The sequence below is a fragment of the Mycteria americana genome, chromosome 1 (assembly GCF_035582795.1).
Source record: "Mycteria americana isolate JAX WOST 10 ecotype Jacksonville Zoo and Gardens chromosome 1, USCA_MyAme_1.0, whole genome shotgun sequence".
NCBI lineage: Eukaryota > Metazoa > Chordata > Aves > Ciconiiformes > Ciconiidae > Mycteria > Mycteria americana.
Genome location: NC_134365.1, coordinates 210079422 through 210098181, shown reverse-complemented (window position 1 = coordinate 210098181; position 18760 = coordinate 210079422). Strand labels below are relative to the sequence as shown.

The 18760-nt window shown below is 43.5% G+C and overlaps 1 protein-coding gene across 2 annotated transcripts in view; it reads right to left on the bottom strand.

Moving 5' to 3' along the window:
- The window catches only part of MAML2 (mastermind like transcriptional coactivator 2), a 220777-nt gene that overhangs the window by 51972 nt on the left and 150045 nt on the right, over positions 1 to 18760 (bottom strand). For both annotated transcript variants that reach the window (XM_075491061.1, XM_075491062.1), the window contains exon 2: positions 16538 to 17995. In XM_075491061.1, coding sequence (XP_075347176.1) covers positions 16538 to 17995 — 1458 coding nt within the window. The remainder of the gene's footprint in view (positions 1 to 16537; positions 17996 to 18760) is intronic.

Sequence of the window (18760 nt, the reverse complement as noted above, 5' to 3'; positions counted from 1 at the left end):
AATGATTAGTAATTAAAATTCTTCCTCCAGGCCTTTTATATCTTATTCCCTGAAAGGCAGGAAATGCCAAAAGAGACCTTCACTTGTGGAGATGAAAAAGCACTGCGTTAAGGTTCCTACAGCACCAGACCTTTCTGTCACCATTACAGTGTCTTAACAATTTTTAGTGATTTTTATATGTATGGCATATAAAATTAACAAACATAATTTATTACCCTCTCACACTGTAGCTGAATGTTTTACACAGAGGACCTATTCATCACTCTCCAACTAGTGCAAACAAACAGGGTTCCACAGTGTTGATTGATGGATATATTGGGTTTCTTTACTGCTGCTGCTGCTCACACTGCTCTTGAATTAATAACTCGGAGCTTACTTTGCACATTGTTGTCTCTTTTTTTAAAGAGCATTTGGAACACCTAAAGCCTGATTCTTATTAACAGTAAGTCCCTGTTACACCAAAGAGGCCTGAATATGTAATTAAATTTTTCTTCGATCAAAGGCTCCTTTCTATGGTCATAATGATATAAAGGGGATCTCAGCCTGAATAAGAATCAGACCCAAAATCTTTGCTTAGGAACTTGTAATAGCAGGGAGGAGTAAACAAGGATCGTTGTCAATATTTACACAAATCACCCTAGTAATCAGGAGAAGTCTCTTGAATGTAATGTGAAAAGCAGGCATTAGCATTATGGGGGCTTTACATACTCTGCTTGAAAGGGATCCTGCAAGAATTAGTTTAGAAATCTAATTTCCTTCATTTTTTGCAAAAACTTCTGGAAGTGAGCAAGTCTAGTACTTTAACACTCTTGCTTTTGGCTTCTCCATGAAATGCCATTCCAGTTTGGATCAGTTATAAATGGCTGAAAATCACCATTTCCCTTCCATTGCTTGTGTTCTTCAGGGCATTTCTGCCACCCTGTGAAAGCAGTCATCAAACTTGCCTTGGAGGCAGCAACAGGAGGAGCAGGTACGCCAGTAGAAACTGCTGGGGGGTGCTAAGCTCCCCTAGAGCTGCCATCTTAAAAAAACCCTTTCCAAGAGGCATGGCTCACGATCACATCGCTGCGCCTGCTCTCACAGCTGAAAAGCAAACAGTAGACCCGGTTTCACAAGCCCTGGGGCTACTGGGCCAAAATGGGCCAGGGCAGCTGGCAAAAATGCTGCTGCAATGAGGGGCTAGTAGATTAGGTGATCCTAAACTTCACTGGGGAAGACATGGCTAAGCTGAACTCCCCCCAAACCAGGCACCATTTCTGGCATTCTTTGTATTAATAACCTTTTCTGCTATGAAAAAGCAGTGTTATTTCTGTGGCTCCAAACACAACTGTGTGTTACTGTGGTCACCTTCGGAGTGGCCAAGAGGAGATGTTCACAGATGGACTACAGGGACAGAGCCACTATATGCTGGGACTGCCTCCAATATATCTTCCGGCTTCTGCCATTTAGGGATTTTCTGAGTGCAACTTTGCCTCTACATCATGGTGTTTGACTGCCCTTGGCAAATATTTCTTCTGAATTTGCTCAACCCCTATTCTGAATCCATGCTTACTTTTGGTACCCACAGTGTTGTGCAGCAAAGATGCCCACAAAAAGTGTTCCCCGCTGCTAGGCATAAGACACCTTCCTCTTGATTGTTTTGCGGCCTGATGATTTCATTAGGTACCTGCAACTCTCCTGGTAGGAGAAACAGTGATTAATTCTTCCCTGTTCGTCTTCCCCGTGTCACTCATGATCTCTGTCTATATATCCTCTCTCATACCTTCTCGTCTGAAAAGTCTCAGATTAATTATCTCTTCCATACGTTGCCTGAGATGGATGTGCAGATTGCAGGTGGTGTTCGAGATGCAAACACCTACTGGTACAGTGGCATCATCATGTATGTATATGTGTATATATATATATATATATATACACGTGTGTGTGTGTGTGTGTGTGCGCGCTCCCCACTTCCACCACTGTGACTCCTACCGTTCACTTTGCCGTGTCGAGCAAACTTGGTGAGGGTATTTCAGGTGAGTGCAGACTTCATTTCCTTCTCATTCACTGCAGGCCTTGCCCTGTGTTTCTCACAGGACCTCAGTAACACTCAGAACTGATGGACAAGAACAGAGACTTGAGCCTGAATGGGGAACAAAACCCTGCTTTTCCCAATCTTTGAGAGCATTGTTTTGAAACTTAAAATATTTAAATGTACCTTTTTTTTTTTACTGTCCTTTATGTAACATAGCAATTATGAACAACATTTTGATTATCGTTTCAATAAGGACAGAGTTGCCCTCTGCATTGTCATACATGAAAATGTATTTGCCTTTTGTGTAAACGGACGTATACAAAGTAGTTGAGATGCAAATTCAGAAGCCTTGGTGTGAAATCAATTTCTCCTGTGACCTATATTTGAAAGTGTAGATCTTCCTTACCTTTGCATCTATTTGCTATTTTGTGAAGTGTAAAGATGCTGCTCTAGCGTACGTGAGCTCATTTTGATCACACACGATTATCGACACATACAGCCTCCCTCAGCATGGAATGTAAACCTCTGAATTTTTAAACTGGTTTAAGCTATATATATTTAAATATTAATGAAAGGAAATTCTGACTGCTTTGGTTGCTGAAACCTCTAAATCTTTAAAAGGAAGTTTTCTGAAAATACTCATTGACGTTTGCAGAAATCTTTGGCGATCTGAATTTTTGACGGGAGAGTGCTTGGTCAAAAAATTTTATTTTGAAAAATTTATAAAAACTGCAAAGTTTATGCTAATTCTGAATCCAACCCGATTTTGCAGACTAAAATTAAAGCCGTATGTAGGCACCTAAATAGATGGCCTGTTTTCACAAGTACTAATCTACTTCATCTCTCCTTGACTCAGTCACTTTGTACCAAGACACCTATTTAGATGCACCACATGTGTTTCTACTGCTTTAACTTCACCAGCTGTGTTAGAAAAAAAGTGTTGATCTCACCATCTCAATTTTTAACCTTTACAGAACAGTTAATAGTTACTCTCTTCACAGAAGCTTTATGGATGAATTAGTGTGTAGAAAACAATTAGCATATATTACATAATTTAATTACTTCTGCTATCACTACTATCTCAGCATTCCTACTGATATTTGTGCATGAACTTAATTTGGTTTAGTTTTTGCTCGTAGCGTTTGCGTGGCTAAAATAACACAAAATCTGGGCATTCTACATCTTTTTTTTTCACTAACATTTATAGCATAATTCCAGCTCCTGCATTGTTTTGTTGCCACAAAAAGACCAGAGATGTAAGAAAAATTTGGCAAAAACACGATAAAGACTATCCCCAATATTTACCCTGGAGGACGCAAGAGACCGAGAGGCACCTTGAAAATGTTGTTCAAGAGGACACGGGGCAGCATCCATTCGCTTGCTTCTTGCCCTGAGAGTAATGTACTATGTTGTCCAGATCCATAGGGTCAAATGCAAATATCAAGACAAAGTTATCTAATTAGTAGCCTCACAATTGCCTCTGGGTTTTGTATGTTGTTTTTGTCAGGCTTGGTTTTGCATAGTAGTCTCCTCTGTTTGAAAGACTATAATGAAGGTGATTAAAATGATTCATTAACATTGTGCCTATTTGAGCAAACAGTCCAAACATTTCTACACTCCCTGATATCAAGCACAGTGATCTTCACACAAATGTCCAAAGGTCTTTTAGCCTTTTTAATTTTTTCCACAGCTTGACTTTAATTAATGATTCATATGCAAAATTATATACAATTACTGTACCAACTGACTAGCTTTCGATTTGCTTTGGATTCTTTGGGAGGAAAATATCCTCAGAGCTCATAACAACAGTAGACCATATATTTAAATGAATGCTACAATTAAATGTCTGTAAGTCTATCTGGTGTCCCTAGCCATGTCATCCACTCCACTTTGCTTAGTAGTGGCTGACGCAGCTCCCCACTTGGTTCCTTCAAAGAAAGGGCCACATGAGGTGACAGCCAGAGGACTATATTGTGCCTTTGCTATGAAAACAGAGGAGTAGAAAGGGATCTCATTTTAAAACCAAGTGCCTTGCTATCACATATCATCTAACATTTATTCTAAATTTTATCTTACAAGCAGCTAGGTTTTTGCCCACCAGCACTCTCCTCAGGAAAGCCAAACAATTTCTCCAATTGCTGGGAATGTGCTGCTAATTTCCAGCCTAAATTTACTTATGGCCAATTTCAAAGGTGGTTACTAGGCACACCAGTTGGAAAACTTGTCAGAAGAAAAACAGAAGTGCGTATGTTAAAGCTATATGGTTTTTGCACTGACATTCTCTAGAGCTGCATAAATAATTTGGCTATGGACACATAAGTCCTACTCTGCAGCTTTAAAAAGCTCAGGCTTAAAAGGGAGATGAATGATTGTATCTCCACAAACCAAATTTCATTAGTATTTTCAGGTTGTGAGTCCAACGCTCCAGAAACCATTTCAGGCAGGATTAAAAATCTGAGGATTTTTTTTTTAATGCAGCATATATATGGCTATGGAAAACCCTTCTGAAGAACTGCTCCAGTGCTTCCCGGGGCCCTGGAGCCTGGCCCACAGAGAAGTGCTGCTTCTGAAAAAGGCTGCCCTTGGTAGCACTTTGAATATGAAACAAGATTTTGACAACACAGTTGTACTTAGCCCATGAAGTAGATTTCATGCTTACCAAAGAGACCTGTAATTTGTGGATGGAGAGTTATTTACTTCTTTTAAAAATAAAACTCAGCAGTGAAAACACTACATGAAGAAGAGAAGATGCCAAAATCACGGACTGGCACGTGTGGGTCTCCTGCATCAGTGTGATGGATACTGCTGCTTTCTTGCTGTGTTAAGCAGCCCATGTAGCTGTGAGATGTTTCTCCATGGTGTTTCAGCTCCCCAGAGTCGGTGCTGAAGAGGAACCAGGGCTGAGAAGGGACAGTTGTTGGGATGGAAGTACAAAAGGAGGGCTGCGGGATTAAAAGCAATGATAGGGCTGAGAGGAAGACAGCAAAGGAAGACTTTGCACCGTCCTTATGTCATAAATCTGGCATTGCACAACAGGCCAAAATGGAAGAGGAACTTGGCTTTCAAGTACCTTTGGCTTTTTTTAGGAAACCCTAGCCAAAGACAAGAAAGCCAGTCTGTATGCTATTGGTAGGAATATGTTAGTGAAACAAGTGAGTTGGTCATACAAACGACCTGTTCAACAAAAAGCAAACGAAGTGGAGAAATTCAGGTAAAGTACAACAGCTATGACTGGAAATGAGACACCTAATTTGTTTTGTATTTGCTCTGGTTCAGTCGATGCAGCAGACAAACAGTTAATGCAGCCACTAAAGAACAAATGCAACAATCAAAAACCAACAGGAAAAGGCCATCGCTTGCCATAATGTGAGCAAAACTACTGCACTGAACATCCTCCCTGCTGGGAAGCGGCAACACCAGATAAAAGCAAGAGGAAAAAAGAAGTATTTTGGAAAAATATCCTCCCTGCCCCAAACCTGTTTCTTCCTGCTGGAAATTTTTGAAGTCCAGTTGTTACTGTTTAGCCAGGTTTGTTCACAGGAAAAACAGAGGATGATGGAGCTGAAGAAAGGCTCAATTCTCAGCCCGTGAAATGCTCATAAGACCCACTTTAGAGCTTGTGGATCCCACGCGTAACGAGGCCCATGGACTCTGCTATGGGGCGAAAACGCTGGAGAGAGAGAGAGAGGCAGGTTCATGCTACAGAAAGGGTTAAAAGTGGTCAGTTCATCACTCTTCTGTGTGGTGCCTTGGAAGTTTTCACAATACCAGATGTGTGAAAAAAAAGAAGAAAGAAAGAAAAGCGAACACTAGTAGACATCCTGGTGCCCTGGAAGCAGTTAAATTAACACCCAGCAGGGACAAATTTGCAGCTTTGGGAACAAGCTTAAAGTTAGTCTGTTTTCATTCCTGGAGCGAATTTGCAAGTGTATGACAGTGAAGTATAGCCTGGGAAGGAGCAGGCGGCTTTGGATTAAGGATGGATAGCCAGAACTCACTCCCACCCTCCCTCCTCCCACTGTGTTTTGCACTTAGGCTGTGAAGCTCCCAATACTTCTGCTAATCCCTATGTCTTCCCATGTCTTTTACCAGTTCCAGTAGGAAAAAAAGGCCATTAATTTCTTTTTTTTTTTCCATTCTAGCTGAAACCAGACAAGACTGGAGTCACCCCAGCAAAGCCTGCTTTAGCTGGGATTGCAGCTTACAGTCATTCGGAGAAATCTAGTTCTCCAATGGATAAAGTTGGATGCTCTTCTAACCAGAACCAAAGCACTAAATCCTTTAGTCATTCATCACTCACTTGGAGCCAGGCTGTGGCCCAGCTTGCAACCACTGCAAATTACAGAAAGGACTGGAAAAAGAAAAGACTGTGAGAGTACATCTAACCCATCTTCACAGAATTATGGAAAGCCGTCAGAGTCTCTCCATTTTACAGGTGACAGAACAAGCTGGCTCCACAGAAATACCATCCTCATTGTCACACCTTGGTCGTTGTAAGTAATTTGGTATCAGTCAATCGGGGGAACTTTTCAAACAAGGGGGACTACAAAACTTCTCATGAAGGCCTAAGAGGACCATTCAATCTCCATCTTTCTTCCTCATGTGCATCTTTTGTCAGGTACGAATAAACTACATGTTGGTTATTCAATGGCTACACTTACAGCTGGGGATGGTAGAAGAGTGTCGTGGTTTAACCCCAGCCGGCAACTAAGCCCCACGCAGCCGCTCGCTCACTCCCCCCCGGTGGGAGCGGGGAGAGAACTAGAAGAGCAAAAGTGAGAAAACTCGTGGGTTGAGACAAAGACAGTTCAACAAGCAAAACAAGGAATTCATTCACTACTTCCCATGGGCAGGCAGGTGTTCAGCCATCTCCAGGACAGCAGGGCTCCATCATGCGTAATGGTTACTTGGGAAGACAAACGCCATCACTCCCAATGTCCCCCCGCTTCCTTCTTCTTCCCCGGCTTTATATGCTGAGCATGAAGCCATATGGTGTGGAATAGCCCTTGGGCCAGTTGGGGTCAGCTGTCCTGGCTGTGTCCCCTCCCAGCTTCTTGTGCACCTGGCAGAGCAGGGGAAGCTGAAAAGTCCTTGACCAGTGTAAGCACTGCTTAGCAACATTATTCTCATACTAAAATCCAAAATGCAGCACTATACCAGCTACTGGGAGGAAAATTAACTCTGTCCCAGCTGAAACCAGGACAAAGAGCTGTAGGGTCCCCTGAAGGAAGAAAACCAGAGAACGGGATGTATTCATTTTTTGCAGTGGGACAAGTATGCTGCTTATTCTATCTCCCTGACTGATGGAGACTGGCAGGATAAATAGCACGGACTGAAATATGTAGTGTGTCCTTTCAGCTGGCAATTTTAAGTACTCTGAGTGAGGCAGGTCTGGAAAGTTGCATTTCCTGCCTTGTCCTGAAGACTTCCTGCAGACACTTTGGGAACTACTGGACAACGAGCCCCTTATGCCCCTTCACTTATTCCTGGCACACGATACAGAAACAGTTAGTTTTTAAGTGTTATCAGTCTTCCACTTTCCCCTTTGCAAGGACCATAGGTGCTTGTCCCCTGTGCATCAGTAGCTCCTGCTCTGCCCCATTTCCTCCCACACTATTCCCCACCCTCGGATCCCCCGCTCTCTGCTGTCTGTACCCAAACTCATTCTCATCTGCCTCCTCCTGAGCTCCCCCTCCTCCTCTCTCATTCCCCCTCACCCAAACCCAATTTTCACTCTCTATTACAGTCTTCCAGGCTTCTTCCTACCCTTGGACCCTCACCCTTCCTGCACTTTACTCCTTCACCACCTCCTCTCCCAGTCTCTGTCCACCCCATCACATCTTTCCTACTCTGGATCGGGTCCCACCTGACTTTTTCTTTCCCTTGCACTAAACTTTCTGCTCCCTGACTCTCTGCTACCTTCGGCTCCTGGCCTTCCACACCCAGATTCCCTCTTGCAGTCAGTTGTCCACCTTCCACTCCCTCTCTGGCCACCCCTGTAGCTGAGGTTCCCCAGCACCAGCCACCTGAGTCGAGTTTAACAACTCTTGCTGCTGCTGGCAGGAGCAACCCCATCTCCACTTCTTGCCTCCAGCTACGTGCTCCTGCCACTTCCCTTGTGCCAATGTTGGCTTTGTCTGACCCCACAAGCTGGAGAAAGTCACTAAAAGAGCAGAAAACCAACACAGATAGAAAAAGGATAGTTTTCTGCAAGTTTTGTGAGAGCTCAGACAAGTGCCAGAGCTGGTGCCAGAGGAAGGAGTGGACACAGGGCTGGGGGGGGGAGGGGAGGACTCCTTGCCCCTTTCTGAAGCTCCTAGCCCTTAGATCAGCTCTGCCATCCTGTGAAACCTCACCTAAGAGTGTCCAAAGCCCCTTGTCCTCCCCTTCCTTTGACATATTGGCACGCAATTCAGTGCACTGTAGTTTCAGTCTGCGTGTGTCTTGCAGGCAGAGCAGCACAGCTGGGCTCATGGACACTGAGACTCTTCTGCAGTGAAGTTATGCCCCACGTATGTGTCTGGCTTAGGTACTCTGAGCTGCGCCTTCCTCACTGGTTACATAGGAAGCTTAGGGGGTTAACATTAAATACAGATAACTGGTATGATGGAGAGGGATAAATATCCCTCCTTTCACCTGATTTCTGCATTTTCTACTGATTCACAATATGATGTAGACCTCACATAAATCCTCACCTCTTCCTATGAAATTGGAGAATCATTCAACTCTCATGTTTCCACAGCTATGTCAAGGCTAAGTATTACTATTAAAAGACTCTATGAAAGGCACTTGGCTTTTCAGATGGACCAACTGCTTCAGGCACTCAGCCCCCCTCCAAATTCCACCTGGGGCTTGACAAAACAGAGCCTCATCAGAGGGGACAGAGAAGTGAGGACCATTTTTGAAGAGATGACACGAACTCAGCACAGTTGGCCTGTTCAACACGGTGTGAGGCTGCCCTCAAGACCCCACTCCTTCCCCACGCACAAGGTGGCAAGCAGAATCTCAGGCATAGCCAGGGCATGTCCACCCATGCACGGGTGTCTCAAAGGCCCCTTGGAGAGTTGGCAAACCGCTGGGTGCATCTCGATGAGCTGTTTAGCATCAATCTATAGCTATAAAGGGAAAAAGAAGCATCAAACACTGTTGTAGCTACTCCAGAGGTCTCCTCTGGGGGACTGCGCAGGCTGTGAAGGCTGAAAGCTGTGGATGCTGCGTCTATAGAGAAGGCTTTCAGACCAAAGGGCAAGGGGCAGTCAGGTCAAGATGAGCAGATGCGGGTTGATAGGTTCAGGCACTACCCTGGGACGCAAGGATAGTGTCTCTGAGACTGACACTGGGTCTGGTTCCACTCCAGACTCTGTCAGAGGATTCCTCTGCGACAGTAAATGTGTCCTTATCCAACAACTCCAGTGGATTTATTGTGATGGCTTTGAATGAGATCTTCCTTCTCTCTTTCCCAAAATATATAATAATATATAAAATACACAGTAACATTTCCTTCCTCTCAAGGTTTGGCTGGCTTGCTTATTTAGATTATAAATTCTTCAGGGCAAAAGCTGTCTCTTACACTGTGTGTGTACATTACCAGAAACAGGCATGCAGCAAATGAAGCAGGCAGATGGTTCTGGAATAGTTCTGTTGGAGCATCTGGCTGATTTTCTGGATCAGCATCACATAGAAATGGTAAATTCACCCGTGAAAACTCACATTAAAGGAACATTACTAGGTCTGTTGCTGTCTTAATGACAGTCATCTGTGGCCTGGGGCAGGTCTCCACCATAAAAACACCAGCAGTAAAAGTAATATTTGCCATTAAAATATTCCTTCATTTTGAACCCCTAGAGAGACAAATTACTGGGACTTGCTCTTGAGGACTTCAGGGAATTAAAATAATAGGAAGACTCTAGGGAGAAAAATGGGAGCTGGGGCTTGTTAAAATTTTTTTGTTCTTTGACTTCTTGAGGTATTCATAAATTGCCTACAAACAAGCAAAAACTTACAGGAAAGGGTTTTTCACCATGCCAGCTCTAAATGGCTGTGGAATTATATTGTTTTTCCAGGCTGCCTTTCCAAAATCCCTGCAGGAAGTTGACTCAGGGCTTGACTCTGGCCTCAGATGCACACACAGCAATAGCAGAAATCCTCACTTCAACCAGGTAAGAAGCCCTCACAGATATCCCAGCTTTATTGATGGGATCACAGGTCAAGACAGACTAACTTGCTTAGCAGCAGAGAACCAGACCTGAAACATCCCCGGCCCCTTGCCTCCCGCTCAGCATTGCGTCTTCACAGTTCCTTATTCCAGTCTTGTCCTGTTACACCTCCTTTCCAGTTAATCTAATAAGCACAAACTCATGTCCTGTCTTTGGTGACGGTTCCCTGCTTTACCCCACCACCCCAGGTGTGGCCTGTAAACGGTAATGTCAGCCACCAGCACTGTGGATCTTCTCACCTGCCCTTTCTTCCCTGCAGCCACCATCATCTTCTCTTATGTACGCACCAGGTACCTTGGCTGTCCCTCTGCTTCCCTACCCTAGCCCATGTCTTCCAGGTGGCAGTGGAGTAAAATCAGAGGCCTGAAGCAGCTAGCACCTTCACTGTGCCTCCTGTCTCTAAGAGCATTATTTTTCCCCATGGCCAAGACAACTGACTGGCTCATGAAGTGCCTCCTAGATCACCTCATCTCTAGACACGCAGGTGGGTAGAAGCTGATATCCTTCAAATTCCTTCTGTAAAACTCATCTTTTATTTGATTCTAACAGAAGCCAGATCAACGTTGTTCCTTTGAGATAGGGGCCATTTTTAATCTGAGTTTATACAGTTCTTCACAGAATGACATTTTGCCCTATCAGTGGACCTCCCAGGCACCTTCACAATGCTAGTAAATAATAAATAAGACTTCAAATGTGCTGACATTAGCAAAGAACTCATCCAGGCAAGTGCAATGATGTTTTTTATTGGTATCGTCATGCAACTACCTTCAAAAAGCAGTCCAAGTGAGACAACAAGGGACTACCTCAGCTACGTCCCAAATCCAGAAGCATTTCACCTAAGTGGCTAATATTCTACTATTCTACCAGGGTAAATACTTTATGCAAAGAGTTCAAGAAACCTTATGGAACTGGCAGTGCCTCTGAGCCTTTGAATTACAATGTCCTCAGGGACTGACCATCCACAGTGTGATTGTCTATATATTTCATTCAGCAAACTGAGCATGAATGATATAAGGCACTACCAAGACAACTGTCCACCATGATAATACAGGAACCTATGACATTTTCTCTCTGCTTTCATGTTCATAAATCAGCTATGACTCTGCAGTTGATGGTGGTTTTTGGGACATACTCAAGTTTTTATCCAGAATATTTAATTCAGAAGCCCTTGCATGAAGGAATGCGACCAAAATGGAGCTATCAAGAAAAGCTGTCATCCAAATATGACTTTTATAGCAAGCATTGAAAGAAAGGTCACATTGTTATTTTCTTACACTATGGAACAGTTTCTATTATTGCAGATTCCAAAAGCCTGGAATCGTTGTTATTTATGATCTAAGTCAAATTTAAGTCCTGGTTTGTACCAATTACCCCAAGTCACTCTAGGTTTTCTCTCTTCATTTCACAAATATTTGCAAAATAATTCCTTCACATTTGAAAACAGAGAGGTTGCCTCACCAAAATGTGCTCTTCTTTTCTTCTTTAGTGGTAAACACAAAGGTCTAGAAAAATATTGTTTTGATATGAATCATCCAAAGAAGCCACATTTTCTTTGAGAAATTTTGGAGGCTAAATTAGAGGTGTAAGTTATCACTCAGCAGTGAACGATAACAAGAGTTTTCCTCTCTGCACTTTCAAAAAAGCCATTAGATCTTTTGCTCCTGGTGCTTCCTCCTCGCATAGCACTCTAACAATCTGACAGTTTAACATACACTTCTTATTAAATCTGTATGGTGCCCATGCTTTAAAAAAAAAGGTAGAAGGCCATATCCTGCTGCTTGTAAGTCCAATTATGCTCTCCTGAAAATAAATGAAATTACCCTGGGTTTACACTGGAGAAAAAGAGAGGGGAATCGGTCTCAGCACCTCTGCAGAGCTGCCAGGTTAGTTGAAATACCACCTCTACCCCTTGGAGATATTTAAGAGCAATGCATATATATCAGTGAAGCACCGATTTTCTGGCCATTTGGGGGGCTGGTGTAATGGAGGGGGCCTGCAAGGGGGGGCCACCTCCGCACCTGGAGCTCCTCTGAGCGCAAGCTCCTCACTGGTGGCACATCCCTTGGTGCAGTGCTGCTCCGTGGCTGCTCTCCAGCCACATGCAGCCATGCTGTGTCCCTGGGTCATGGAGCACCTGAGAGGCCATTGGCCACACGCTGCAAAATACAAAGCCTTGCGGTGGGAAAGCATGAGGCAAGAGGCACGTATGGGACACCCATGCTTGGAGCAGGTACTGGAGAAGGGATTGCTCGGTATTCAGTAGAAAGGGAGACTGGCTGGATTTAAAAGGAGCCTGTTAAGACCTGGTGAAGAAAATGATCCAATTAGGGCAAGTAAGGGCAAAAAAAGCCCCAAACTGCAACTAATCACACCACATTCCTGGGTTCTTGGGAAAAAAAAAAAAGAAAAAAGAAAAAAAGAAGAGGATGATCCCATCCTCAAAGTGAACAGGGACTAACAAGGCCCTGAGCTCTGCACAAGGAAACTCTGTCGTGGTTTGTAACTAGATAGACAACACTGACGCTTCCAGAGCCTTACAAATGAGGACCACTGGTTGTTCGTGTAAAGCGGGGGCTGAAGCTCTCATGATCCCTTGTGTTATCCTTGCCCTCAAAGACGAGACTAAATAGGGCACATGCCCACATGTAGCAGATAGAGTGGCCTTGCTCCGTTAGGGTTCCTATTCTCATAGGCTCAGCCTTCTTTTCTCCCCTCCCTCAAGTGAATGAAGTTGAATAAAAAAATTTGGAGAAAAAGTCAGCTTGAAACCGTTGAGTTTAATTTGGCTTTAGGTCAAAACCAGAAGGGGATGAATAATATTTTATTTAGTAGATACCAGCTTTTTGGTTTTTTTAATTGTTTTTTTTACTTCTTCACAGAAGACTAATGGATCTTATTGAACAAGTCTTATGGCTGATCAAAAACTTTGAAAATATGTGTGGTATTTCTTATACTAGTTAACAACGTAAAGTTTTTTGTTCAAAAACCTTAAGTCTTACTTCGAAGCATCTCTCACCGACTGGACTACATTTCTTCACAAGGGGAAAGTTAGACTTCAAACTTTTACCCAAGCCCAGTTCCAGATTTTTCCCCACGTAAGCCCAGGTTCTGTATAAGGATTGCAAACCTGATTAAACCTGTGCAGAATTTGGAGCTTCTAATTATTCCCTAAACAAAGAGAGTGTTGAATTTCTAAGATTTTTTCATGACTGTGCATATGTTTCATCCTGATAAACAATGAAAAGGTGAATCTTTCCCACAACAATGGAGAATAAAACAGAGAAGCAAACAAAACCTTCATTCAGATCAACCTTCCAGGAAACCAAGAAGATTTCCATCATTTTTATGACTTTTCCCTAGAGGCAAAAGACATCTAATTAGCAAATCCCACTACAAGTTCGCTCCGATTTGACACAAAGTGAATGTGACAAGCAGAGAAATTATAAGCCTTACATTTCCAGTTAGCAAGCTTGGGCTGATAAAGTCAAGTTCAAATGCTTTTTTGGCATCTTAAAACTTGGGGAGTAAAAATCCAGAGGGTGAGCTGGTTCAGCTAAAAATGTGAATTTACAGTGTTCCCGTCAGTGTTATCTGATGGCAATGTCACAGCAGCCCTTTATGAATGTGCACTCACTTTTCCAGCTACAAAGCACTCCAGCCAGTACTGAGATGGTCCTTATAGCCCACAATTATAATGATCTGAGGAGGAGTTGAATGATACCAAGCAGAATCAAACCTTGATTCCTCATGAAGAAATAGGGCATGAGTAAAGTAAATATTAATCATTAAGTTAATTAGTAAATGCTGGTAATTACTAATGCATTACTGTTAATGATGTGTAGGAATCCTCAGAGGTGGGAGATGATCCTACAGGAAAGAAGACCATGCAGCCTAAATGAGGTGAAGTCTCCATTGCTAAAATCAGCAGGAGTTGACCCACGAGGTTGCTTTGACCTTTGTTGTCTTTATTGGAATATAATGTTAGGGGTGTCTCCTCCCACTCTGATTTAATATTCAGACTGGACCTATGAGCACAAGCAGGCCTGACCAAGGGGTTGGTGGGCTCTTGCAGCTGCATAGGCAGGCCCTAAAGGAGTTCACAGGACTCATAAATATTGCCAGGTGAACAGTTATGTTCAAACCAATCCAAAATCCTGCTATTTATGGATCACCTGCATTTCTAAGTATCATTGCAGCAGCTACAGAATACTCTACTGAGAGAGACTACCTGATTTTCTGAATTTCAGCAGAACTTTGGAACAACTGGTAAGGATCTCTAAAAAAGTCCAGTTACCTCTCTAGAGCATAGAAACAACATCATTCGTGCTGCAAAAGCCCGGTAATCTGTGTCTACAAAGCTTCTAAGCTTCTCAGCTGTGCTGCGGATCAGGTAGCCACGTCCTGCAGACAAAACTGTGGAAAGTGGTCAGATGACAAGAAACTTTGGAAAGCTACTTGCAGAAGTCTGTGTTGATAGGCAAAACTCCTTCCTTGGTGTAATATCTAAAGTTTGGCACTCAGCAAAGTTCATTTAGGGAAAGTTTCCTAAGCCAAAAGATCTTGTGGCTGCACAGGTGAGAGATCCCACAACACTCACGATAAATCTTTCAAGTACTGCTATGGCCATGTTGCCAAGTACCATCTTGTTGGCTTGCCTCCCTGAGCAGCAGCCCAAGAGGGCACAGAGCAAGGAGCTATCATTGCCTCAAGCAGAGTTGCTCTCAGTGTTTTTCTTCCTTTCCAGAATGTGACCTTGCATATTTTTTTCAGAAAAATAGTAGTGTTTGCAGAAGTCCGGCCTGTCTCCCCTGTGCTGACAGATTGCTGGAAGCTTCATCATGGCTGAATGAAAGAACTGTTAAAATTCATCTCCCTGCCAGTCTATTAAGAGAATGGGGAAATGCGCCTAAGAAGAGAGCACACAGTGGCCCAAGAAGGAGAGGAACAGCCAGCAGAGACCTCCTGTAAAACAGCAAAGCTGTAGCTGTGCTTGCTTCCTGCCAGCGCTCATTCTCCAGCATCTCCCACCAAAGCAACGTCTCCCCACGCAAAGCTGCCTAAATGTTTCACCTCGTACCTCTTGCTAACGGATTCTCTGTTGAAGAAAGTCATGGCTGGTTGGTCAGGGAGTTTAAAAGAGTTAAAAGGCGAAAGGTTTCCATGCATACAACTATACCTACTTTGCTTTTTTTTTAAAACATCAGACTGTGCACCCAAACAGTTTGGCCAAGAAACTCCAGTTCTGAATGATTCATTCACAATGCTGCTTCTCTGGGACTTTATGGAAGACTTAGGCTTTCACTTTTCAGTAGTTTCTTATAGCTGTTTTTCACATGTAAGAAATCCACAAATGATCTCCACACCTATATTGCCACTGCATACCCTCAAATGTGTTGAACTACATTTGCCCCACCAAAACTCCCCAGAGTGGCTTAAATGTCCCAAAATAAAATATATGTTTTACTTGTTTTGCACCTGGTTTCCAGTTTCTGAGCTACAATGAGGTTACATATTCAAACTTCGATTGGCAGGTCTGAAACTTGGGATCCCGGTGCACAGTGACTTGACATAGCATAGCTGAGCTACAGTAATCAATCGTGTCAGAGCACTGTCTCATGATAACGCTGTGGGAGCTGGCCATGTGGTATATAATTGTAGACATATCTGTGGCAACCTTCACCTTCATATCTAAGTACGTGTTTTATCCACAGAATATTCCCAGAAGTGTGATGGGTGTTTATAAAGCTCACAGATAAGTCTTAGTTTTCCTTTGCCAAGCAGATAACAAATATGCAAACAGTATTTTTGCAATGTCAGTCAAAAGATATCTAAAACCAGAATTTCCTAACCCTGCCTCCCTGAGGAAAATGATGGCATAAAAATTAACGTTGTAAAATACATTATCTAAGATAACATAGGAATTCATTAAAATTTTGCCATTCAAAAGAGCTTAAAGTTTTGTAAGCTAGAAAACTTAGATAAGGCTCCAAAATAAGCTTGCATCTGCCCTACTATCTCACCTTTCTGACAAGTATCTACATAATATATATCAGTGGCATATTCACTCTATTGTGTTAAGAAAAAGCGTTATGAGCATGTCTTTCTTGCAAATCTTATAAATGTGCATCCATGATATACCTGAATAGGTGCTAAACGTGCCATCACCAGCTCTGCTGAAGTATGTGCTGAGATGGTCATTATCTGCCACCAGTAGACATCTCCTGGAGGAATGAGGCCAGGCTGGAAAAGCGTTTTTACTACTCAGACCAGAAAGATTCTGGAACAAATAAGGAGGAATTTGCCTTACCTGTCTATGCTGCTGCGAGACTGGATACTGCAAACCTGAGATTTGCTGGCTTTGCTGCATTTTCTGAAGCATCATTTTTTGCTGCATTGCTAGGGGTACATTAGGTGGCCTTTGAAGAGACTGGTTTGGGAGAGGCTGAGCAGGTTGCGGCTGTGGCTGTTGTTGCTGCTGTTGCTGTGGCTGTTGCACAGGGGCTGAACCCTGTGCCTGCTGCGTGTAGTGCAGAAGGGCAGGCTTGTTTTGGGAACCCAAAACTGAAGGCATCTGCTGGTTTGTTTGCTCTGAGTTAAAGTGAAACAAAGGCTTTGTGTTGCCATGATGCTGCTCTAGTGGTGGCTGAGCACTGTTGATAAAGTTTCTGTTGAGGTCCTGAGGCTTCTGTTGCATGATTATGTCCATGGGATTGCTCTGGGGAGTGGTTGGTTTATAAACATAGTTGTTGATCCCTTTCGACTGGTTTCCATTCACTGGTACCCCAAGCATTGCTGAGCTTTGTGGGCTGAACTGCTGCTGGCGAAAAGAAGGACTGGGGATTTTCTCTTGCACGAAGGGTCCAGGGGAAGGTCCTGATGGAGACAAGGTGGACCAGTTGGCCGTCTGGTTCTGCTGCTGCTGTTGCTGCTGAATCAAGGCATGCTGCTGCCGGTTGGCTGCGATCTGCTTGAGCTGCTGTGCATGAGACACCTCCTGCCAGTTAGGCAATGGCCGACTGGTCGCAGAAGAAACCTGCGATACCTGTGTTTGATTCTGAGGCACCGAAGGGATGGGTGAAGAGGTGGACATGGCAGCGGTAGCCATAGTGAAGGCTGGACCTGTAGAAGAAGGCCTCATCTGTGGGGAGCCCACAGGAGCCTGATTCATGCCTGGTGCATATTCACTCTTTATCACCATCTTATCCATCTGCAGAGATCTCACAGGGCCCCTCTGGCTCTGCTGCCCAAGGTCAATGTTGAATGGCTCATCTTGTTTTATTGTCGCATTTATCATATTCTCTAGCTCGAGATCACTCATTGGTGGCACTGATATGTTAGTCAGTTCATTAAATAGTTCCTGAAGCTCCAGATCCATCATTTGTTCCCACGAGTCTTCCCCATATCTGTTAGGGAACATGTTCTCATGGGACGTCTGGCCATCTAAGTGTTTGCTGCAGGACACTGTTTCTCCTGGTTCTTTCTTTACCTCTTTCAAAGTCATATTAAACATGCCATTCCCACTGGCATGTGTATTGGTTGCTAGGTTGCTGGCCTTTCTTTGTGATCCTTGCCCCACAGACATAGTTCCTGACATTGACTGGCTTTGGCAATTGTTAACATGTTGTCCACCTTGTCCCACTGAGATATTATCACCCACTCTTATCCTCTTAATGTCAAGGAAAGAGCTCTCGGAAACACCATTGGGCCTCTTGTTGTTAACAGGCGACAGATTTACCACCAACTTTCTCTTCAAAGAGCCTTGGAGCTGAAAGAAGCAGAGACAAAAAAATAATCATTAGATAACACCGAAGAAGCAATCTGTAGTCTATTTGCTAGAAGGATCTTGCAAGTCAACAGGCAAGTAAGCATTGCTTAGTACAGAAAGCTACTCTGGGCTTCCTCAGTCAATGAAACTATGCAGAACTGTAGGAAAGTACGTTGTAAGTGAGACATCTCCCTGCCACCACCACCCTGTCCCTGTAGCCACGAGCGTTTTTCGAGCACTGCTTCCTCCTATTGATTACAGCCCCCTTTCCCCTCTGGGTATGGGTGGAGGGAGGTGGCCAGAGCTGTAGCTGGCAAAGCCTAGTGCATATCTGCCCCAGATTTGCTCCCATCTAATTGTGCCAGACAGATCTAAAGTATTTTTAGATAGCAAAGACTAATGCAGTCATGAAATCTGCCTTTGTGCCTATCCAGTGCTGCAGGATTTCACTCTCATGATTTTGGTATATGATCCAAAAGAACATTTTTGACTGCTGTAGAGTTCAAAGGTCCTTGGAGATATTTTAATGGCACACGAGATCCAGGCATCCCGATCTCACATAGGTTTATACTGGCCAGAGATGTGTATAATTAAAGATGTTAGAAGTTAACTTGTTCAAAACTGAAAATGAAGCCACTGGAGCCATGTCAGATTATGCCAGCCAAGGGTCTGGTCCATAACGTACTGTCGGATTATTTTCCAGAGATGCCTATTAATACATTAAGACCTAATTGTTTATGTCCTGAAACATCTGCTACAAAACAC